General features: G+C 43.8%; 6 protein-coding genes across 8 annotated transcripts in view; 4 read left to right on the forward strand and 2 right to left on the reverse strand.

The window, feature by feature from the left end:
* The first annotated feature begins 430 nt into the window (after positions 1 to 430).
* LOC113210485 (galactose mutarotase-like) lies at positions 431 to 6,658 on the forward strand. The gene is made up of 14 exons (XM_026428499.2): positions 431 to 570; positions 891 to 943; positions 1,425 to 1,645; positions 1,800 to 1,957; positions 2,049 to 2,258; positions 2,364 to 2,451; positions 2,673 to 2,817; positions 2,903 to 2,989; positions 3,068 to 3,152; positions 3,806 to 3,887; positions 4,374 to 4,514; positions 4,587 to 4,754; positions 5,869 to 6,008; positions 6,404 to 6,658. Exons 2-14 carry the CDS (start codon positions 933 to 935, stop codon positions 6,569 to 6,571), a joined length of 1,704 nt encoding a protein of 567 aa, XP_026284284.1. The 5' UTR covers positions 431 to 570; positions 891 to 932; the 3' UTR covers positions 6,572 to 6,658.
* A 576-nt stretch (positions 6,659 to 7,234) lies between these two features.
* On the forward strand, positions 7,235 to 8,603 carry LOC113210495 (tubulin-folding cofactor B). The gene is made up of 6 exons (XM_026428523.2): positions 7,235 to 7,468; positions 7,659 to 7,805; positions 7,884 to 7,968; positions 8,042 to 8,233; positions 8,318 to 8,390; positions 8,475 to 8,603. The coding sequence occupies exons 1-6, from the start codon at positions 7,355 to 7,357 to the stop codon at positions 8,587 to 8,589; spliced, it is 726 nt and encodes a 241-aa protein (XP_026284308.1). The 5' UTR covers positions 7,235 to 7,354; the 3' UTR covers positions 8,590 to 8,603.
* A 160-nt stretch (positions 8,604 to 8,763) lies between these two features.
* LOC113210491 (pleiotropic regulator 1) lies at positions 8,764 to 11,402 on the reverse strand. Its single transcript, XM_026428511.2, has 10 exons — positions 11,253 to 11,402; positions 10,998 to 11,104; positions 10,767 to 10,903; positions 10,430 to 10,692; positions 10,141 to 10,290; positions 9,700 to 9,894; positions 9,496 to 9,614; positions 9,210 to 9,411; positions 8,980 to 9,111; positions 8,764 to 8,886 (listed from the first exon to the last, which is right to left on the reverse strand). Exons 1-10 carry the CDS (start codon positions 11,259 to 11,261, stop codon positions 8,827 to 8,829), a joined length of 1,374 nt encoding a protein of 457 aa, XP_026284296.1. The 5' UTR covers positions 11,262 to 11,402; the 3' UTR covers positions 8,764 to 8,826.
* A 42-nt stretch (positions 11,403 to 11,444) lies between these two features.
* On the forward strand, positions 11,445 to 14,629 carry LOC113210494 (zinc finger protein 572-like). The gene is made up of 3 exons (XM_026428521.2): positions 11,445 to 11,726; positions 12,095 to 12,222; positions 12,327 to 14,629. Exons 1-3 carry the CDS (start codon positions 11,713 to 11,715, stop codon positions 12,974 to 12,976), a joined length of 792 nt encoding a protein of 263 aa, XP_026284306.1. The 5' UTR covers positions 11,445 to 11,712; the 3' UTR covers positions 12,977 to 14,629.
* Positions 14,620 to 19,155, reverse strand: LOC113210490 (fanconi-associated nuclease 1-like). Of its 2 annotated transcripts, none has more exons than XM_052264823.1 (14): positions 19,024 to 19,155; positions 18,290 to 18,892; positions 17,750 to 18,015; positions 17,444 to 17,663; positions 17,177 to 17,357; positions 16,856 to 17,089; positions 16,634 to 16,765; positions 16,316 to 16,547; positions 15,956 to 16,161; positions 15,765 to 15,877; positions 15,348 to 15,640; positions 15,126 to 15,248; positions 14,925 to 15,036; positions 14,620 to 14,836 (listed from the first exon to the last, which is right to left on the reverse strand). In XM_052264823.1, the coding sequence occupies exons 2-14, from the start codon at positions 18,858 to 18,860 to the stop codon at positions 14,802 to 14,804; spliced, it is 2,718 nt and encodes a 905-aa protein (XP_052120783.1). In that variant the 5' UTR covers positions 18,861 to 18,892; positions 19,024 to 19,155; the 3' UTR covers positions 14,620 to 14,801. The 2 variants fall into 2 exon arrangements, with proteins under 2 accessions (XP_052120783.1, XP_026284295.2); XM_026428510.2 differs by having other exon boundaries at positions 19,007 to 19,151.
* Positions 19,156 to 19,186: 31 nt separating this feature from the next.
* Positions 19,187 to 23,900, forward strand: part of LOC113210492 (ras-related protein Rab-32) — an 88,212-nt gene continuing 83,498 nt past the window's right edge. For both annotated transcript variants that reach the window (XM_052264835.1, XM_026428514.2), the window contains exon 1: positions 19,187 to 19,330. In XM_052264835.1, the coding sequence (XP_052120795.1) occupies positions 19,205 to 19,330 (126 nt within the window). In that variant the 5' untranslated portion in view covers positions 19,187 to 19,204. The remainder of the gene's footprint in view (positions 19,331 to 23,900) is intronic.

Below are 23,900 nucleotides of genomic sequence, written 5' to 3' on the forward strand. Positions count from 1 at the left end.
GGACTTGGCACTATCGTATGCCCCCCCCCCCCCTCCAAGCCTAGTCCTAGGACGTCTAAACGTCAAAATGAAATGACCCTATTTCACATCGTTTTGACTGGCAAAGCGCCGCTGGTAGGAGAAGCCACTTTAATTTTGCAGCTGCATTTATTCAGCACCGCTTAATTTCGTGCCCACCCGTGTCAGTGACACTAGCCAAAAGCTGTCGGGAATAGCGATGTTGATAAGCTGCAATCCGAAATCTTCTTCGACAGTCGGTTCACTGTTGTTTGGACTAATCATGATTGATCAGTTGTCAATGCTTTCACTACTAGAGCGCACGCCCACACCACTGGCCATTTCAGCACAACAGAATGCCGATAACGCTTTCTCCTTGCCTCTGCTATCTCATGGTTTGACCCTTCCCTCCGCCCTCCACTCCATATCACTATTTCTGCCACTTTCTTTCGGCACATCCGTGATATCGTCATTCAAACGTTGTCGTTCGTCGTGTCACATCGAGTGCAATCCGTCCAGCACTAGGTTCTAGGGATTAAGAAGGTGCCAATTTATAATTCCACGCGCTTTCGTGTAAGTACTGTGTTATGGGGAGAGGGGGCGTGTGTGTGAGCGCGCACGTTTTTGGCATCGCCAGCTTGCAGTCAAATCGACGTAGGTCAAAATTACGTCAATGTTTTGACGAAATTTGTCTACGTTTGGTCGTGTCTGAATTCGTCTAATGTGTCCCCCGTGGAATCTGTAAGAGTAAACCGACCTAGATCGAAACAATAATAACCTTTCCACACCCTTCATTATTGGGACAAGAGCGCTAGTCATAATGTCAATACTAGATCGGAAAATATCTCGTTTCTTTTTCTTTTCCTAATAATGTTTTTCCATGTTTTTTCCAGGGTGGCAGCTCGAGGCAGTTTAACGCCACAAGCACAAGCACAATGGTGGACAGGTGCGCATTTTATTAAGCGAAATTTAAATCTCGAACAAAATTTGCCATAAGTAAATAAACGTTCCGATGAAATGCGATTATTAAAACGCATTCAATTCAGGCACGGTATAAGGTCCGGGTGACAGCGGGGGGCGGTTAACCGTGGGTTGCCTACTTACAGGGTTTCTGTGGTATGAATTGCCTACCTTTCAGGGGGCTTACTAGAGCCGCTGCCCCCAGCCCCCGCCACCCCCTTACACCGTGCCTGATTCAATTCCATTATTCAAAGATAAGGACGTACTGTAACTGTGTGTGTGGCTTGAGAGGGCTGCATCCCGTCAAGCCGCGGAGTGCGTGCGGTCGTGAGCCTCCCAGGCGCGGGGGCCCCGGGCCGGGCGGTCGGGCAGCCAAAGGGCCACGGCCAGCCGCGGGCCGGGCCTACTGCCTATCGCTTGAACTATCGCCCAAGAGTCTCTATTGATTTCGTCGTGTTTTGACACAGCTTCAAACTGGACTGGGACGACGTCCTCCCTGGGAATGGTGTGACCGTCACGGAGGATGCGTTTGGTCACGTCGGCGACACGCCGGTGCAGAGGTTCACGCTCAGCAACGGCAGGGTAACGGCGCAGGTCATCTCGGTGGGCGCTGCGCTGCAGAGCGTCCGCACGCCGGACAGGAACGGCAACCTGGCAGACGTCGTCCTGGGCTTCGACACCCCCTATGGTGAGTGGGCCGGGACTAGTCCGGAGCGGGAACATAACTTGTTATGTTGAAAGTGGGGTACGTTTTTACGAATCTGACTTGAGTTGAGAATAATGGATTTGTGTAAGGTCTTAACAGTGTAGGGACTGACCCTGGCTATGTCAACGTGTTCCAGGGTACCTCAGTCCGCAGAATCCCAACTTCGGCGGCACGGTAGGCCGAGTGGCCAACCGACTCGCCAATGCCAGCTTCACTCTCGACTCAAAGGAATACACACTGTACCCCAACGAGGGCCGCAATACCCTGCACGGAGGGCTCAAGGGCTGGGACCTGGTCAGTGCGAAAGGAGGGCTATGGTGAAACTCGTAGCCTCAAGTCCTGGCACATGCGTAAGCCTAAAATTTTGTGTCCGTTTTCCGTGCAGGCGGTGTGGCACGGATCCCGGCACCCAGACGGCGTCACCTTCACCCTGCAGTCCCCGGATGGCGACGAGGGCTTCCCCGGCGCGGTCACGGCGCAGGTGACGTACCGCCTCACCGAGGACAGCCGGCTGCACATCAACATGCAGGCCATGAGCAGCAAGCCCACCCCCGTCGCCATGCTCAACCACGCCTACTTCAACCTCGGCGGTCACGTAAGCGCCCGACACCCCGCGCCCCGCGCATGCGGCCCACGCACTCGGCTATGTTCGCACGTTAAGTCGCAGCCGTCATCGCTTCACCCCCGTCTCTTTCTGCAGGGCTCCGGCGCTCAGGAGGTGTACAAGACGCGACTCACCCTCAATTCGGACCGCTACATTGCAGTGGACGACGGACTGGTGGCTACTGGTGAGGGCAGCAGTTGATAAGGAGGGCACGTGGCCAAGGGAGGTTCCAGTCCAGAGGGTCTGAAACACGAGAATACCACTTTGACGTTTGATACCTCCGTACAGGTTGAGCATTACAGCAGTTTGGGTGCTTTACAGCCCTTATTTCAGCCCCCACCCCCTCCCCCGTCCAAAAAATACACATCATTATCCATTGAGCGCCTCAACCCAACTCCTTCTTAGGTGAGATGCCGCACGTCGAGGGAACACCAATGGACCTGCGCTCGCCCAGGCTGCTGGGGGACGTGCTCCAGAACACAGACTTCGACCGAAGCTTCGTCGTGACCAGAGGGGTCGAGCGACCCGACGACCTCGTCTACTCGGCCGGGTATAACGCCTGCGGAAATAACGACAACGACATTCGTGTCACACCAAGTGTCGGATAAATTTCTTACTCTAATACCTTTTCGCAGTGCGATACACGAGCCTTCTGGAAGGACCCTGGAGGTCTACTCCGATCAGCCCAGCCTTCACCTTTATACGTGTGGCAAGCTACCGGAGTACGTCTTATATGAATTACTTCTCGGATTTATTTCGATGAGTGGTTATATTCATGTTCTTTTGTTCCTTTCTGTCAGCACGAGTGGAAAACAAGGGGCGACTTACGGAAGACACGGCGGGTTCACCCTTGAGCCGCAGTACTTCCCCAACGCCGTACATAATGTAAGTAAAACCAACGGCTTGCTTATTAGCGCCGATCGCTGGTCATACGCATTAAAACGCACATATTAGGCAACACATTTTCGACGCACATTCAACGAGGGGGTAATCACTACAGAAAGTAGGTGTACACATTTCTTTAAAAGTGAAAGTGAAAGTGACAAAAAGTTGACTGAAAGTGATGAAAACTGAAAGAAAATGTGGACAAAAGTGACTTATCGTGCGTTGATCAGATCAAAAATGAATAAAATAGAGGAGATATAGGCATAGAAATGAAGTAAACGTTGTAAAACGGTGAAAAAAAGAATGAAAGTGGAAAAGTGAAAAGTTCAGGTGTACGCATTTTCATGGAGTGATTACCCCCTCGACATTCAATGCGCTAAAAATGTATTACCTTTTCCGCGCATTTTTATACGCGAATTGCCGCATTTAAGTGCATTGGCACTTCTGAGGTTTCTCGGATCACTGTCCCAGTCTGAGAATGCGATAGGCCTATCGATTAATGACCGATTAATGTCAATCGAGGCCAAATCAACTCGATTTTGTCCAGAAAATCGGCGGATCTTCGAATTCGGCGTCAAATTAATGTCGATTTGAAACTCCATTTCTCATTGTGTTTTGTTCTCATCAAGACGTTTTCTCCTTGTGTTCTAAAGGTTCGGCGTTTTCCAAAGATAATTCTTCGTCCAGGCTCGGTGTACAGATACAACATGATCTACAAATTTGGTGTTCGCAAAAGTAATTAAGTAAATGTTATTTTAGTCACTTCTTAATTTGAAGCGGTTGATTCGCGTGCTTTAATAAATTTGGTGATGTTAAAAGTAAAAATCCTTATGTGTTTATTCATTTATCTGTGCTCATTCAAAGATATCATCCCGAAGTTTCGCGGATAGGTATCATCAACAATAAATAGTGTCCTGGGGGCTCTGTTCGTAACGTAATTCTCGCAAGACAAAACTCGACTTTCATTGTGTTTGATCTGCGTATGCTTTGAAAAGTAGGGGACTGTCTGAAGTGTTCATGGATACAAATTAACGCCCCGTCCACATTGGGCTATGAACCCAAAGAAAGCGTTATTATCACATTGACGTCGTGACTCGCGTCGTGACGTTTTCCTTGAGGAGCGACGAGTTGATGAGCTCGTATCATTTAGGTGTGAAGCGTGGACTGTCATTTGAAAATTTGCCATGCCGTTTACCATGGTTTTCCTCTACTTGATTTCAGCAACCACAGCATCCAAATACAAGCTTCACTACTTTGATGTCACTGCCCTTGGTGAGCCCATCAGATTCCTGCTTGCCTACGGCAATCTTGACTGGGAAGATATCCGCTATGATGATGCCAAGTGGGCTGAGGCTAAAACAAGTTAGTATCTTAAAAACTGTTTCATGTTGGTTCCATTTTTCAACATGTACATGTACTTCTTCTACTTTGCAGAAATGCCCTTTGGACAGATGCCAATTTTAGATGTTGACGGCAAGATTTATGCCCAATCTACGGCGATCAGCAGGTGCCTAGCTAAGCAAGTTGGGTTGTCCGGAAAAGATGATCTTGAAAACCTTCAAATTGATATGGCTGTCGATCTCTTCCATGACTTCCGTCAAAGTGAGGTTTTAGGCACATTTAAGTCAAATTGTCAGAAGGAGGAGTGGCCTATGGATTGTATGGGCTGCCTACACGCTGACCCATCCGTGAACTTTGCCCAAGGCTATGGTTTGGTGGGCGACAACGCGAGAGAACACGCCAAAACTCGCATTGAGCGCGCAAGCCCGCCCGTCGCGTCGGATCGGTTCATGTTCGAAATGTGTCAGACGCTTTTAGGGAATTCCACCAGGATTTGGCGACGACACTTCCTAGTGTGTGCCATGCCAGGCACACACTTCCTTGTGTGTGCTTTCAAGTACACACAAGGAAGAGTGTACCATGTACATACTTGGGTTTACAGTGAATTGTTTACAGGGTAGCCTATATCGGCACCGTTCTTTCTTCCTGTTATACTGGGTGTCCGGGATAATACGCGGTAGCTCGATGGGTTGCCTACGCACTGGCTTGCAGGCGCTGAGGGCAAGAGGGACTGGATGCACGCCACACTGCACCGGATGAAAGGCGTGCGGGCGGATTGCATACTCGCATGGGGCCGTAAGGCGCCTCGGTGAGCGACGATACAGGCAAGCCGACCGTACACTACATCCCGGTACAGTAATAACGAGAAGAAAGGGCGTCGCCGATGAGGATAGGCCGGCCACGACACACCGTACACCGAGGGGTCCTCCACTCTCCAAGTGGGTGTACAACGAGTTGCGTTAGTCTCCGCGAGTATTCGAGAGTATTAGAGAGCATCCGCGAGTTTATGCGAGTAATGGCGAGTATCCGCGAGTATTTAGCGAGTATTTCTCGATTTTTTCGTGAGTTGTCGCGAGTTGCCGCGTATCTTGCGAGTATTTTTCGTCGTGTACAACGAGTTGGCGAGTGGGGGACCCCTCGGTTCGTGCTGTGCGAGACTAAGCATTTATGGCACAGGGGAGCACGTCGGAAGCGGCATATCTAGAATAGTTTCCAAATGGCGGTATATATTGAACTTGGCGAGGACAGTACCAGCGTGTGAAATGCGCCGGATTACGAGGCGCCGCAATGAGAGGGTGCACCGTACCCCAGGCAGCTCATCAGAGAAACATTATTTTCACTTTATTTAATGTTTGGTCTATTTCTCCATCTACAGAGGTTGGTGGATGGTTTAATGACCCTATTCCTGAAAGTAAGGGAGCAAAGTTGATCCAGCTGAAGGACGAATTGCCTTTCTACTTAAGCCGGTTTGAACAAATTGTGAAGGAAAACAATGGATTCCTCGTCAATGGCAAGGTAAGACGTAGGCAATTTTAAGGTAAAACTGCGGTACTTGTACCACACCTACATGTACCCAGTGTTTCACAACAGACATCACAGTGTTGTGGGGTTGCCCCCCCCCCCCCCCCCCCCGAAATGCTTCAAATACACATAAGAGGTGACACATTGCGAGTAATGCCCATCTAATGCTGCATGCGTTTTGAAAGCGTCACCAATGCATCACGCACCGTTCATGTGCATTTTTACACACATCGCCGCAGCTAAAAATACGCATTTTACCATGGCGTTCTCGGGGATGGCTCCTAGAGCCTAGAGTCAGGGAGAATGCAAACCCCCAACACTATATGCAGTGTCTGCTATGAAACAGCCGATATGTACCTCTATTTTGATTAATTGTATTTAACTTCCAGATGACGTGGGCGGACGTTTACTTTGTTGCACCCTTAAAATACTATAAGTACATTATGCAAAAGGACTTCTTGGAGGGTTATCCTCTACTACAAGACTTAGTCAAGAAAGTCGAATCTACTCCTGCTATTGCCAGTTACATTGCTCAGCGGCCCGCTGGAAACCGTTAACGTTTTCTATTTTAACTGTTTTTTTATGGAAATAAATCTGTAATATCATTTTTATTTTAAATAAAAGACCTGTAAAAGACACACAAATGCTGTCGCATTGTTAGCTTTCCATTTTGCCTGCTCTTATCATATGTTTAACCCCAGAGAGAAATGTTTGCGATGATATTGTTTCAGAGGTGTGGCCTCATGTTAAATGCATAGCCTCATTTTGGTTGCCTTGCGTGCGTTTTATTCCTTTGCCTGGGTAGCGCTGCAACCGGGATGGGTGTTTGACACCAAAAGCAGGAATCGTGCTCATAAAAGACTACCTAGTTTACATATGTGGAATGACAAACAATTGCCTCATACTCACTTCGTCTAGCTTTCGGCACTTTGGGGCCTAGATAGAGCTCGGACTGGCGCGGATCCAGTGGGGGGAAGTTCCACTTTCCACGCGCGTATGAATGGCTCTGTTTGAAATGTGACAGTTGAAGAGGTGATCAGCGATAATACATAACAGTTGAAAAATAACACCTCGTTCCATCAATCAAATCAACTGACTTCTTCAAAATTTTAATTTAGATTAAGATTTTACTTGGTTCTTAAGAACAAGATTCTTGAAATAGTTACTTAAAGCTTTTAATGCCTCATTTAGAAGGCACTGAGCGCACCCGCCCCGCCCCCCGCCCCCGCGTCCCGCCCGCGCTTGCATAGCTGACTCAAATTCCGGCCTACCGTCTGTCAAGAGTCTACAGCTCATTGTTGAGTTTTCCAAACCGTAATCTTGAGCAAATAGACGGTAAAATGTATCAAGTTCTCACTTCAGACTTTGTCAATGTTATGATATCAACTTCTCTTGGCTCGGATGTCTCCAGCCAGAGAAAATTTCTTAAAAGCATAACAGTTGGTGATTTAAAGGTTAGTGCTATCCCTTAACTACCATTTGAGTTATGATGGGAACTTACCTATCAAAGCATCTTAATAGCAAGTACTTTGACATTAATTGCTCTTAAAACTGTGACGTAGTTTTGTGCTGTTTTTGTGTTCGAACTTGTTTCATCATGTTGCATGACACCTCGACTGATCAATTGTACTATCTTTGTCAAAGGCCAAATTGGAGTTGATCACAGGAGGAGGTGCAGGAACAATGAAAATTCAAGTCTATGAAAAGGATTCTGAAAAACTAGTGTGCAACCTCGACCATGATGATGCTCTGCTAGGGTCTTTTCCAATAGATGACGGAATGAGACTTCATGTGGGTATTTTCAAGTCACACTTTATCTTAATTATCAAAATATATTTGTGTTAAAACAATTTGCTGATTACTCTATAGGTTGTAGATAGTTTTGTGTTAAGGAGTATACCAACAGATGTTGAAAAGTTTGACCTTACTCCAGAGGAATATGCTAAAAAGACAGGTAACGCATTATGATATCTACTTATCACTAAACCCATTTTTTGTGTTCTAATTCGCACTTATTCTCTCTCCAGGAACTGTCAGGGATTTTCTGGAAAGGAACAAATTAGGGAAGTATAATGAAGAAGAACAAAAAAAGATAGCAGAAGCTAAGAGAGCAGAGAAAGAAGCAGAGGAAAGAGCAGCAAAGGAAATAAATGTAGGAAATCGTTGTGAAGTTAAAGTTGCCGGTGCTCCTGTGAGACGAGCCACTGTGATGTTTGTTGGTGAGTTGGAGTTGGATGCTGTAGCTGATGTGTGGACCATGAGAAAATAAGGAATGTATTTAATCTCAACTTGTTGCTCTTCAGGTGAAATGGAGGGCAAAAACGGATTGTGGGTTGGTGTCAAATATGATGAGCCCCTTGGCAAAAATGATGGGAGGTACATACTTATGTTTAAAAAACAGAGCAGAGCTGATTTCTTTGTAAGCAACTTAAGGCTGACCCATTGTGTTTATATTTTCAGTGTGGATGGAAAGAAATACTTTGAATGTCCTCCTAAATATGGAGGGTTTACTAGAGTTGTCAATGTAACTGTTGGAGATTTCCCCGAAGAAGAATTTGACTTGGATGAAATATGATAACATTCCTTCAACATTTTCTAATTTATTTTAAGAATAATCAGTTAACTTATAATTGTGTGCCCTTAAAATGTACATATGTATTAGTTACACACAAAGACCACAAAAAAAAAAAAATTTCTTAATTGAAGTGTTGTAATTGGGAGGATTTATTTTTCATCTTTAAGCGCACGATTCAAGGCAATATCCATACTTATTATTTTACATTAATATACATGGAGAAGCACCTCTTAGACCTTAATACTTCTTCCGTTTCAAAATTTCAGGGCGCCAGTTTATTGGATGACTCTCTTCAGTCTGAATGGAATAAAGAAAAAACAGCTTATTACAAGAGCTTGTTTTAAAAATTATAGGGGACCAATGAATAACATTTGAAGTTAATATACTTACAGCTGTATCATCTTCTCTATAAATTTTAATAGTTTTGTCTGCTTCAGTTGTGATAAGTCGACTACCTGACTGATCAAAAGTCATTGCAAATATTCCTGACTCATTGTCCATAGATCCAGGTTGGACTGGTGCCTAATGAGAAAACAAGCACATCAATACTTTTTTTTCTTAATAACATAGCCTAGGTAGGTATACTTGAGTATTTCCCATTAAAAAAATTTAACCCATACCTGTAATCTCTGGAAGTTGTAACCAGTTCTCCAATCCCAACAGTGCAATGTGCCATTGTCGCCTCCAGACACAAGAACACCATCAGGATTCACAGCTAGACAATTTACTATGGCATTGTGTCCAGAGAGGTTTTGAGTGAACTTCCCATCTGGACACATCCATTGTTTAATATTATCAGGAGATGCTGATGCAAACATATACCTGCCAGAAACTAACATATTAGGAAACTAAACACTAATTGAAAAACAATTTAAAAAAACAAACAAAAAAACAGATACTACTTACAGACTTGGATGGAACACAACAGACCGGACACTCTTTTTGTGATTTGTTAAAGTACACCTTGATTTTCCTGCAGCAAGATCCCACAGGCGAATGGTACAGTCATGGCTTCCTGTGACAACCTACCCCACACACATCATAAAATGTATTGCATTGCATATTTTATTTTTGAAGACAAGCTTTGAAGGCAACAAAATCTCCCCGTACCTGTGGTTCTGCAACTTGACTTATGACACTGGCAATGGTATTTGAGTGCCCTACAAGAGTATGCACGTTTGCTTTTGTTCTCATGTCCCACACACGAGCTGTATAATCTCGACCAGCAGTTATCAGTACATCTATTGTTGGATGAAGAGCAAGTGAGTAGACTGCACTAAGGTGCCCGTGGTAGTGACGGATGACCTATATTACAAGCAGAAGGAATAAAATGAGTATTTCTTCTATACATTTCTTAAATTGTATTTAATTCCCTGCAGCAATGCAGCAAGAGTGGTTCTGCCGCTGGCGTTAAAACAATGCTTCTAAGATCCGCTTCCACTCCCCCCTCACCCTGTTCTGACCATTTCCCTAGTGTTAATTTAACACTGGCGTTGAAGATACGCTTGCTGCATTCCGATTGTAAATCTCCCTTTAAGGTGAAAGACTTACCTTGTTATACTCTAGGTCCCAACACTTGACCTGTCTATCTTCACCGCAACTGAATAGGTAAGGATGTCGTGAACTTACAGCAAGGCCACGAACATTACTAATATGGCCAGTTAGAGAAACCTTTAACCTTCCGCTGGCCAGATCCCAAATCTGGAAAATTAAAATAAATGGTGTATGCATATATTAGAAAAGGATTTGATGTTTTAAATATGAACTAAAGTGGTATGTGAATAATGCTAATGTATGGAATAATAATAATAATAACATTAATAATAATAATAATAATAACCTTGATAACTCTGTCATTCGATCCTGTAGCAAACCACTCATTGCCAGGTTCAACAGCCACACAGCGAACCCAGCCCAAATGACCAGATATGACTCTGTACAATTTCCATGGAGGATGCCACTTCGGTTTTGGCATAGCTGGAGCCTTGCGAGGTACAAGAGTTTGAGTTCCAGGTCCACCACCTCCAGAGGTAGTCAGTGCCATGGTTCCAGGCACTGTGCCTACTACAGGGACATTTGGTGTCTCTCCTGGTATACTTCCATCTAAGTAAAAAGGTAAAAATAAGTCAAAACCTGCCCCTTATCAACAAACATAGTGTCAAAACGAAGTTGCACACCTGTTATAGCTAGGGGCTGTTTATCCGCCATTCCATTCATAATAGCTTGCTGTGGAGGTCTCAGGGCATTTTGTCTTACTCTATCCATGACAAGACCATAAGTATCTCTAGCTTTCACCGCTTTGCGAATTTTTTCTCTAAAAAGGAGACATTTGACAGGAGACAATTAAAAGTCTGAGTCGCTAACAGATAACATACATAACAGTTTTAAGTCAATGGCATTGTACTTACGCTGTTTCATCGACTGGTGGTAACATGCCTTGGTTGCTGATAAATACATCGTGTGTTCGTTTAAGGGAACGGAATACTAGAGTATGAACCGAATGTCTCTGTACCTCCTGAGAAACAAACAGAATTCAACATTTTCCGGAATGTAAACAACAATAAGATAACCTCAAAAAGAGTTCAAACATTTTTGAAAAACAATAACGCAGGCACATAAAATTGATAGATATATATTCTAGATTTTGATGAACACACAATTACCTCAATCATATTGGTACGTAGTTAAAAACGAAATAACGTCACGAAAAAATTGGCATTTGTGTTTTTCCGCAACCGGTAACCACAATCACCAATGCGCGTAGAGAGGATGAGGATGAGGATGAGGGGAGGGGAGGGTACAGTCAAGTCAAGAGGCCGCTGGTCAAAGACGGTCGAGGAACACTACAAGAGACAATTGTGCACAGTAGAGCAAACCCTCTGTTTTGGGTTCAGTCTAGCAGAAAACTTTTCGTGTAGTCATTAAATGTTTAGTTTCTGCACAATTTCAAGTGTGTGATTTTACTTTATCAAAATTTCCTTTCATTTATGAAAGCAGTACATTTTTGCAAAATTATTAGGCGAGCTGATTTGATGACCTATAACAAGAAGTGTTCCTGGCCTTTGAAGAGTGATCCATTCCCAGGAGGACGAGTTGCCAATCTGGGTTGGACATCAACCCGAAATGTGGTCAAGTGGGTTAGTAGTGTTTCATTTCATCTCTCAATCGTGAGGCTAATATTCCATGTGGTTTGTCTCCACCTCAGTCAGAACCCCTCGATGATTGTCAGCACAGAGTCCGATTAATCTTACATCTTGTTAATCTTAGTCAAAAATCTATTGATAAAATGTAGCCTTCCCTGATGCCTCACATTAACTTCTTGTCAGGAAATTGAATGTATAAGACAATTACAGTGGGAATCTTTGACTGAATGAATGGTTCTTTAATTCTAGTTTACACACTTGCCTAAATTACACTAAACTCATCTTTTTTTGTTTGTAATTTAAGTTTTGATTGTATGGCCAAAAATAAAACCAAGGATTAACATTTGTAACTGTCATTCCAGGATGGATGGTGTGCTCCTAGATCTACGTCAGAAACGTGGTAGTGCTGACATTGAAGATGAAACTCGTGACTGTGATGATCCTCAGGACAGTGCCCACGACAATTGTCCTACCGCACTACATTCCACTGGTAATAGTGATAGATGCTACTTATTTTACTGTTATGTGCCAAATTATCTAACTCAGCAATTGGGTACAATTAGATTAAATTAATTTGTTTGTTGTTGTTTGCAGGCCTTGAGAATGGAAGCAGTCAAAGATTGCCCTTGAACTGTCCTGACTGTGGGAAATCCTTTTCTCATAGTAGCTCTTTGAAAAGACATTCAAGAACTCACACAGGTGTCCGCCCTTTTATTTGTAGTATTTGCAACAAAGGCTTCCATTACAAAAATAACTTGCAGGATCATGCAAGAACGCATACTGGAGAAAAACCCTTTAAATGTCCTGACTGTGGTCAAAGTTTTGCCCAGAGTAGCACCCTGAATCGTCACATTGGTACACATGGCAAGGACAAAACTTGTTTAGTATGTGGAAAAGCATTTGTAAAATTAGGCCTCCTTCAAAAGCATTATAGTTCACATTTTCAGAAGGGGGATTTCAAACTTCCATTGGTTGAAGGTATCTCATCTGAACAAAAGAAAGAGTTATCCAACCTGAGGTACAACGATTCAGCTTTGAAGAGCTTACAAAATTTATCTTGTGTGAAATGTGGCACGAAGTTTGATCGAGCTGCTGATTTGCAACAACATTTCTGGACTCATGTTGGTGAAGGCCAAGCCCTGCTCTATGAGTTGGCAACTATTAGCGGATTGTTAAATATGTTAGAACTCATCAAAAAAGGAAATTTTCAAATGGCACATGACTTACAGGCCCCATCCAAGTAATAACATCTGTTGTACATTGTGATAGTTGCTTTCACAACTGCTGTATCAAATTGTGGTTCCTACTTAATATTTTAATCCGTCCAAAATTATCCACTGATGTATGTATTGGTGTAAATGCATCACTCAATATTTTCCAGGTAATTTGCCTGCTGCTTACAGTCTGCTGATACAAAAATGTGTTGAGGTTTAGGTATCTATGCTCGCTGTGTTGTGATTATAAACCCAGACCGCCTTTCAAGTATTTATTCTGAATGTAAGAACTTTCAAACAGTTTTTTGTAGACAAAAGATATGAAGCAGCTGTTGCTGTTCTTATTGCTTTTGTCTGTGGAAAACAACAGTACACTTAGTTTTTGTATCTAATGATCTGTTTGTACTGAGATAGTAGCCTAGCCATATTGCTCAGAAGACAGCTATTGTACATGTTTAAAATTCATTTCAAAACTGGATGTTCCAATTGAAAAGAAGAACTACTTACTAGTCAAGTAATTTGTAGAACATTATATTTTAGGATTGGCTTCATCCTTTCCATTTAAACAAGTGCTTACTTGTTTATTAGTCAAGTGTTATTCTATCTAGAAAATTATATACTATAAGTTGATTTGTGCGTGAGTTTAACTCAAGCACGTTATTGTTGAACATGAAGCCATATTTTTTTAGTTTCCTGTTGTAAAATTTAACTTTTTTTATTTTAACCAGAGTTATTTTGTTAAGATGTTCAAACCAAAGTGTATTATCTTCTTTGTTTCCAACTTGTTATAATATTGTTCATTGATTGAAAATATGTGTGTACTATATTTGAAGTTTGTCAGACCCACACACATCTTCAAACTACTGTCAAATAAAGGTTTGTTGAAAATGTGTCCTTTTCTTTTTAAAGCATGTCTTGATAAAGTGTCACTTGTGATTGTAATGCAAATGTTTAGAGGATCTTCCATAATTCACCAATGGGAAAAGAAGTCAAAGCAACATTGTGAAAGGTAATTTTAATTCTTCCCATTTTCTGTGCTGTTTATTGTGTAAGTTGCTCAGGGACAGTTGTGATTCTTGTCAAAAGTACTCAATATGAATGTAGATCAAAATTGCCGTATAATGTGCTGTCATACTATTTTTACTGAAATCAAATGTAATAGATTATTTTCTTTTATGAGTGGTTCATGCTGTATTAACATCCAACCAAACAAGGCTTTTAAATCTCCATCACCACTTTATGAGGCATTACTTGCCATCTAATTGTACCACTATACTAGTATTGTTTATATATTTTGTCAGTTAACAGTTAGACAACAAAAGTAACATTGTCCCTGTCATTTTTGCTGATTGTTCTTAATTCTAGAACTTATCTACCTCAATTCAAATTTACATTTAAAATTGCACTTTAAGTCCTCTCTAAGTACCACTTGAGATAAGATTGTTATTAAATTTTATGTCTAGAAGCTTTCAAAAGATCAGTACCAGATGTGCAATAACTGCTGTTAGTTGTGACATAGTCACAAAATGGAAAGGACTGATGCATTTAGATGCAAATGTGGGGTTCATATGACAAGGAGTCTGGTAACACTATGTCTATTTTATAATGCAAACGTTTGTACTGTATTTGTTCAAAGAAGTGATTAAAAGATGTACAATAAATCAATTTGTCACTTTAAGAGAACATGATCTTTTAATAATTTTAAAAATATTTCTAAAACAGGAGAAATATATGATTTACAAAACAGGTAACATTGATCGAAGACTACACAACATTGACAACAACAGGAATTGAATATTGTTGAAATTGAGTGCATGAACAAATCAAGTCTTATATGCAATGAGTACAGTTCACTTCACTTCTTCTGAGCTGTAGTCTTTGAGCCCGATTCTGGAACAGATGCCATATTTACATTAAAGATGTTCACAAATTTACATATTAGGGGGAAATTCAACTTAAAAATTTTAGAACAACATACCACGAATGTGAGCAACAACTGCTTTTGCATTACAATTCTTTAGAAAGTCAAGCCAAAGACACTGAACTGTAGACAGCACATCATTCGGACTTTTCACCTCAACAAACAAACACTGCAACACAATGAAAGATTACAACTGTTTAAAATAAACCCAATCACCCCAGTCTACAGCAAAGAAAAAAGATGGAATCAGTGGATCACCTGCTTTTGAGGAGGGCTCCAAATTACAAGATCTGGAAAACCACTTCTATTACATTTAAAATCTTCAATAAGTCTTCGTGTGATGGCAACAAAGGTTGGAATAGACACACACTCCAAAAATTTCTGCCAAAAAATATTCAAAATAAATTGGACAGATGATTGCAAAAGTTTTAGAAAGAATCTGACTATTTAATGATTTTAGAAATATTTCTAGGTATTTACCTGAATATCTAAGCGCTCAAGTCGATCCCAATTAATAACACTGCTTTTAAGACAATTCTCTTCTCGAATGTTACTTAGTTCTTTTGCAATAGTTGGAACATCTTGCGCCAAAATGTTAGCAAGGCGGGTCTCAATGGCATCCTTCCGTAGTTCATAAAATATTTTTTTGCCCCAATCTAGTGGTTTTTCTTGGAAAGGGCTTTGGAAAACACCCGGTATTGTTGTATCATAAATATGATGCCAGAGAGACAACATACACAAAGAGGAGATGGTACTTCCCTCATCATGAATTCCTGGAAACAAGTTATGGCAACTCTTACTGCATTGCATTAGGCATTTAACTTTCCAGAAAGCTTAAGACTTTTTCCTTGTGTTAGTGAAAACAAATTAGATTAAAATCAAGACTCAGAAACTTACCATACAAAAATCCTAACGATTTGTAATGTGCAATGACTGTTTCTTCAACAGACATGAATTCCTTTCCATCCTCAGTATCCCTAATGTACACTTTTTTTAAACCTGGTTTAGAACTAACACAAAAAGTAACAGGTGTTTTTTACACTTTGTTCAAGGAAAATACCGCTCATTTAAGTATTCAATTCACTTACCTTATATAAGCTCTTGCACTGATTTCTACTGCTTCTGGTGCTTGGTGAGGAGGATCCATTTCATTCTGAAGACGTTGTTTCTGTTCATTCGATAAGCCATTTTTTTTAAGTTTAATAATCTTCTCAGCTCTTTCATGTAAATGCATTCGATCAACAGAGTTAAACAATGATTTGCGTCTTAAAGCAGCATATAATACATTTGAAGCCTAAGAGGGAAGAAAATGAACCAGCATAAGATCAAAATTAAGGGAGGTGATAATTTATTTGTTTTAGGTTATTGTTTTAAATTTTCAAAAGCAAACCACCCTTTTTATTTTCAGGTCTCAAGTTAATAATTATCAGATTAGATTTTGGACTTACTTTAACTAGTTCTTTAAGATTGACATGAAAGATTGTAGCCTTATTTAACATCCACTTTCCTTTGTAATCAGGACAGTAAGTTGTTTGATCATTCAGCAGGTCAAGTACATCTATAGCCATTTGGTACTGTCGAGCCTGCTTCAATGCTTCAATTGATTGAGTAAGGGCAACAGCATACACTGTGCCCGCACAAAATCGATGTAAAAATTTGGGCAGCTGAAGAATGTATTGTCTAAACGATTACCAAAAAAATTATCCTCAAAGAAACAACACTACTATTCCAAAAAATATTGACTGGAAAAGTCCAATTATGCTCACGTTTCAGATGTTAGTTTCCTTAGTGCAGCAAACTGGTTCATAATTTTTCTTACTAACTCCTGGACTTCGTCAAAGTTCTTTACTTCCATGGCATAGCTTAAACTTTGTTTAAGTTCTTTAGCTTCTTCAAACCTATTTATGGAAAGAGATATGCCAAAGAGTGAATTATAACTGGTATAAACACATTAATATCTTTAATATATACTGTCATAAGTGCACTACCTGATCAACTGATCCCTGGTTTCAAACACTTTATGACTGGGTAAATTACTTTTATCAGCCAGGGGTAACACCATATTTCCAAGTTTCACTTGCAACAATAGTAGAGCTTGCTCAGAACATAATTTATCTAAATCTTCATGTGAGTGAAATAGGGAAAATAGAAGAATGCACCGACGAAACACTCTGCGCCACTCCATGTTCAGCTTTACACATCTCCCTAACACAGCAACCACACTACAAAAGATAATATAAGCTATTAGAAGACTACAACAGGGAAGTATCAGGTTTCTATTTTCATTGTAAGTATTTTAGACACAGCACCTCTTCAATAAAGGACTTGGCATGCCTAGTATAGTAGGTTGGCTTTTCTGCATTGCCACCAATGCACTGATTGTTTTACTCTTTAACTTTTCCTTTTTAACTTTGAAAGTAGAGCAAACAGTTTTAAGCTCTTCTAGCTTTAAAAGAGAAAGTATATCCTCTATTTTCTCATCTTTCAGATCTGAAAAATGGCAAGGAACCAAATGTTGTGAATTGTGTGCCATAAAAATAATAATTATATTAGTAAATGACTGTAAACTGACTTACCGCAAGATATGAATCCTTGAGATTCCAAATAATCAAAATGTGGAGTGAGATTGGCAGATATATCATTGTATTTAATATCTGAGCATCTATTCCATTTGTCTTTCCTATTCATTAGTCTTACATATAATTGGAACTCTTCTCTTGAGTGATAGACTTCTTTAAGTTTTTTGTGTTCCGAATCAAGGAATAAGTGGGTATATTCTGAATTTTCACAAACTTTCTAAAAACATTTAGCATAACAGAAAACAGTTAGTCTGCGTGAAACGCAAGAAAGAAAAAGAAAATTGGTAAGAGGACCACAATCACCTTTATCATGAAGCAAAATGCTTCATAATAATACGGCCCTTCTGGTATCATTAAATGATCTTCTACACTGAAATCTTCGTCCTTTTTTGGAGTTCCGTTAGGACCGGGACTTTTTCTTGGACTTAAAGATCTCATGTTAGGTTTTGCAGGACTCTTACGATGACTATGGCTGGGCAATAACCGAATAGGTGAATTTTTGGGCAGCCTTTTCTTTCTAGGTGATGGTGTCCTTGAGGGAGATCGACCTTCTCCTCTTTCCGAAGTTTCTGAAATCGTTAATTAACAGATACAACATTTTAAATTAATTAGTTTAGCACATTAAGGATACATCAGAAGGTAATTTTGAAGGATGTTATTTATTTTAGGTGTAATTTTTTCTTGGTAAATTTTAGGAATTTGATAGTGACAAAAAAAAATTTCTACTCATAGGATGATAGGACCTTCTACAGGCATTGTCTTCATTGTGCTACAAATAGTTTACAAGTAGTTGGACGCACTGTTATTTACATAGGAAGTAGAAAAAGTTGAATACACTTTTACCTTGGCTCAATATTTCATCAACATCTGTACTGGAAGTGCCAGCTCCAAAAAACTTTGATGAGCGGTTTCTGAGACTGCTGGAGGCTCGGATACCAAAATTTAATGCTCTTTTGGAACTGGACACTTGTGAGTTTTCTCTTTGTTGGGTTTGAGGAGATTCTTTCACAGGAGTTAATTCTGGTTCATTATCTGAGTCCAGGCAGTTCTCAGTAAGCTCTAAAATTTGCTCAGGTGTAAGCGGCACAACAGTCTTTGATTCATTTGATTTTGTAGGGGTTTTCTGTGAGTCTGTATCAGTGTTGCTCCTCTTCCGCTTTCCAGGCCTTTGGTTTTCAATGAGCATATCTTCAGGTCTCTTATCCATAACAAAAGAGGCAGCTGGGGAACCATCATAAGTGTTCCCAGGGATGATCTTATTTTGCATATTAAGCTTTACCCTTACACTCTGGAGGATTTGTTCACTGTCCCCTCTCATGAGGACAGGATTGGGGGTTTTCCACTTCCATCTCTTAGTTGAATCTTTCACTAGTTTCTCTTCCAAAATGGTAATGTCATCGTCACTGTCTGACATCACGATTGCAGCAGGCTGCTGGGCCCGGCACACTACAGATGAATACAAATAAAACCAATGTCAACAGGTATTTTTTTTTCTTTGAGGCGGTCTTGTTTACAATCAATCAACATGATGCACAGCATATCTTGTCTGTCTGTCCGTACCTGCAACGTTTTCATACCTTGATGAAGTTGCACTCTCCGCAGATCTCACCGCCTTGCCCACGGTTGGCGCGCACCGTTCAGGGAAGGCAGCCAAATGAGCGCGCTTCTGTTTTTGTTTGAGTAAGGCTGTGTGACAAACGTGACAGACGTGTATTGTCCCTTGATTGATCGGGGCGGCCGGTAAACAGTCGCCGTCACATGGGAACCGCTGTGATCCGCTCCGCGGTCACCTCCAGACTGACCCACGCGCCCGAGGAGGTCCACTACGAGAGCGACTACACCGTGAGCGAGGACTCTGACAGCCACCTGTACACGCCGCCCATGGTGAGTGTGAGGGCGGTGCGGCGAGGGCGCAGGCAGCCGTGGGGCGCGCGGGGCGCGGGGGAGGGCGACAGGCGACTCGGGCTGCACCCGGCAGCACCTGGCCCATCATTATCTGTCTGGTCTGCCCCATGCTTATCGGCGACACACCGTGGCCGGGGAGTGTGTCATCGGGACCTACATAGTCGATGTCCCTATCCTCGCCGCCTCCGCATACGGGCGCGGAGCGACGCTCCTACCGTTGGCGGGAACCCGAAGCCGCCAAGAGGGAAGTTCAATCGCCCCCGTGCCTTTGTCGCGGGAGACCCCACCACGAGAATTTAAACCCCAACCTTGTAAAGACTCATGTCGTTCAGTGGGGTAATTTTTCTGTAAATGATGACCTTTATGTGATTTTTTGCGAGAGGTACAGGAGTGTGAGGTCCTAGAAAAGGCAGGGGTGGATTAAGGATACCCATTGTGCTACAAAAACCCGGACCCATGTGTGTAGACAACTCACGGGCTCACGGGCACATCGCCCTCTGTTAGCCGGACCGCGCCGGGAAGGGAAGGAGAGGCCGGAGGCCGGTGGGTGTCGGATGTTTCCTTCTCGCCCTCTAACCAGGCCTCCATTTTACTCTTCATTTACTCTCCTCACCTTTCTAATGACAAATTTGACTTTCTTTGAGCCAGTCTTCGTGCACCTTCTGTTCGTCAGTTGTGACGAGCTTACCCCCCCCCCCCCCCCCCTTTGCAACGGGCGGCAGGCGATGTGTGGCAGCTGCAGCGCCCGATAAAGCCATATCATATATATGAGTAATCACGATTCCTTTAACCGGGTAGGGAGTGGGTGGCCTCAGTGTCGCTGCGGCACTTCGGGACGAGCCACGTGCCACTGTCACCAACGTGCCCGTCACGCTTGGCCCATTTGGTCCGTGAGTGACGAGAATGTAAGAATATGGGATGGGAGGGCCACAAACGGCCATAGGTTTTCCAGCTTACTTTGTTTCATCGCAAAACAAACAATGAATAATTAAAACGTACTCACGCGAACAAAGGGGCTATTTTTATGAACCCTGCCGTGGAGTATCTGATATGATAGGGCTGACAAATCACTTCCCTCACCCTTCCCATTGCTGTTGTCAAAAGTTAGTGAGATAGGGGGGGGGGACGTAAAATGTTGCATTATGATGAAGTGACTATTATCACATTGGATATAAATCTTTAAAATGTACACAACGCCGGCCCAGCCTCGAAAAAAAAAACATTTTTCAAGGAAAAAATTAAGGGGGGGGGGGAATGAGACATGAAGATGAGCGAGACCAAATAAGAAACAAAGGAAAGCCTGGTTGGGAGATGGCGAAGTCCCCCCAGTGCGTACGTGATGGCGCCCGCACACATTTGCACGTGACTTTGACTGGCGGGTGACGCTCAGCACGATTGCCAAACAACAACAGCTGATCGAAGACGAGTGTCTATAGGCCAACCTCTAGGCAGCATTGCATGCAAAGGATGCGTATATGTAGGCGCGAATAAGGCAAGAAGCTACCGAACTCTTAAGGTGACCGCCTCTATAACGAACATCCTCCGAAGGTGATGAGTGGGAACGTTGGGCGTGATACGCTCTCTTGTCCGCATCCCCCGCACTTGGGCGCTATAGGCGGAGGCGGGCTGCCTTCGTGACACCGGTGCTTGGCGGGCCGGCCTACCCAGCGCGTAGCAGGCGCTATCATTAGCATCACCAGTGGAACGTTTATTGTGCGGACATATTCCGTTGTCGGGGGAGTAAATGCCCGCATGTTGCGATGGTCGGTGTAATCTGTGTAAAACAATAATTCAGAATCGAGAGAAAACTTCAAGAATCTTTGCAAGAATCTCGTGGCTGAAATCCGTATCCAACATCCAACGCGTTTTCAATAATTCCCTTCCTGACTTCCTTGAAGGTTCTTCATTTCGTTTCACATATCGAATAACTATCCGGACCGGCGCTTTTTTAAAGAGCACTGTGAGAAATATATTTGTACATGTACGATATATTTTGTAATTTGCCATTTACAATACGAGTCGTACATGTACAACCTACCACTGTCGCTCGATATTCGATTCCAAGCCGATACACAGGGCTAGTAAATTGTACAATTTTAGATTGTACTTGTACGACTTCTTCCATGGAAAATTTTCCTGTACCCGGTACGACAATTTTTCACAGTGAGTAAAAGTCTCACCCTTAATTAGAAATTGTGATATTGAAACCGAAAAATAGTCTATTTTCGTGTGTAGAGTCGATCCAGAAGTCGTCCTCAAATCGTCGCATTTCTGATATGGTCTTGATATTGGTTTGATATCGAATTGATTTTGATTTGGCACTGGGAGATACTCGTCTAATCCAATCCATAGAGAATAGGGTTGTTTTTGCTAGCGGGGTCGTATTGCCGACATACATCCGGTGGCCGGACAGCTTCCGGCCTGGTTCGCCACCGGCTGCCGACCGTCCCGGCCCTCAGAATGCACGAAATGGAGAGAGGAAACAAAAGGTAAATATAAGATTATCCGATACGAGGAGCAAAGGTCGCTCAGTCTGGGCTATGCTGCAGCTAAAGTGAAGCAGCGTTCCCATTATTTTGGTTTCGGTTTGCTTTCATTTCTTGGAATTCGGCCACTTAGCGCGAAACATGTTCTTATTTCCCAGTAATGGAATATCTCCACAACGATGAAAAACATTCCGTCGAAGTAAGCAGAGCACGGGAGGGTCCGATCATTCAAGTTCAGCCAAGAGAAAGAGAGCCCGCAAGAAACGCTTCACGATGAGGACACCTAAGGCGTCAGGAGACCGCGCCAGCCGGGCGGGGCGCAAACCCCTACCCGACCCTACCCCTGGCTAAGCTCAGATGACTTGACTTTCCCCCACAGAATTTCTGGATGTCGATCGAGGTTCGCGCTCGGCAATGTTTAAACGGGTATTGGTAGATGGGCGCTGGCGCAGGCTTCGGACAACTACTTTCCGCACTTACCGAAGGGTCGAACCGCTTGTCAAGTTGAGCTCACGCTAGCTGACGTCGTGAGACGCTGGTACGGCACCTCCGTACTAACATGGCCACCCTCAAATCCAACCCCCAAAAATCCACCATGCGTACGAGAGCCCTGCAGCGGGCTGGCATCGGATGCCCACATGGCATCGGAAAGCGGTAGTGGGGAGTGAGAAGCTCGCTCCGGGCCATAGCTCCCTCTCACTCCCATTCACTTTCAGACGCCAAGAGTCGGCATCCGATGCCCGCTCCTGCCGCAGGGCTGTGATGTCTATACGTGCGCCGTGCTCGGCGGGTGGCTGGCTGTTGACTTCCAAACGCCGCCCTCCGTCCTGGCGCCCCCTTTGCACCCGCCCTGCCCTCCTGCGTCGCTCACTACAGACCTATGACCTTTGACCCCTCCCCCTCTCCCCCTATCAAATCGACTTGTCGTAAAGCGGCCATCATCGGCAATGCTGTCGTTCCTACCGAGAACAAGCACAGCCGTGACGCACATAGTGACGTCACGCCGCTGCCGCTATTGCCTTAAATATCTTTTTGTGGTGTTCGGTTGGCGCCGGCGGGCCTGCACGCGCGAGCGCGGCGAGGAGCTGCACGACCCCGGCTCCCCCGGACGCCGGCCCTGGTGGGTGACATGCCTAAACCCATGCACCGACCGGCACTCCCCCCCCCCCGGCCGATGTGTCAGCACACCACCAATCTTGGCCCACTCCTAGCTTCGTGAACCCTTTGGTTGCAATCAGTTTCTGTAGATTATGCTGTTCCGAGAGGAACGGCAAACATGACAAACACTCATTGTTCCCTCCAGAGAGCAACTGCGTTTGACTGGATCTTCGGCCCGGTGGTACTAGACAGACACCGAGAAGTGTGTTTCGCTCTTTTGTTCGCCTTCAGAAAACACAAAGGGCATTCACATCTGGTGGTCGGAAGGCCCGTGTCCAATATGCAGTAGCTAGCTATCTCCCTTTTCGCTCGATGGGACTGCATGGGACTGCAGCCACCTGCTGCCTTTGCCGTGTGCTGGAACAGATCACTGCCGTCGCCATAGTGCCTTTGATATTGTCCGGAAAATACGTTCATTTTTTTCCCTCAGATTCATGCGGTAAATTTACGGGAGCTTGACGCCTGCGAGACTCGGGGTAGGCCACCCCGCGGTACACGCATGCACTGCAAGCAAGATCTTGCCTACCTAACAGGCGCTATGGGAGCTGCTTGGCGCAGGCTGAACTCGGCAGTTTCGAGACGGCGAGCTTTCTCGATTGCCGCTCTTTGCGGGGCGGTGCGCAGGCAGGCCCGCGGCCCACGCCCGCTCGCGGCTCACCCACCTGCGGCCGCCCCCGGTGCGCGCGGGGCGGTCCCCCCCGGCGCACGCCTGGTCTGGTCTGGGTGGTTCCCCGAGTTACTCCGCCCTCGTCGCACTCAGAGGCCACCACAACTAGGCGACGGGGATAGGGAGAGAGAGTGTGTGTCTAGCTGCGTACGCCGGCCCGGCCTGGCGCGGGCAGAGGAGCCGATCCGATAGATAGCCTGTCCCGGCACGGCGGCGGGCTGCAATGCTGCTGCTGCTG

Source organism: Frankliniella occidentalis, unplaced genomic scaffold (genome assembly GCF_000697945.3).
Source record: "Frankliniella occidentalis isolate FOCC.00 unplaced genomic scaffold, Focc_3.1 Scaffold21, whole genome shotgun sequence".
Lineage (NCBI taxonomy): Eukaryota > Metazoa > Arthropoda > Insecta > Thysanoptera > Thripidae > Frankliniella > Frankliniella occidentalis.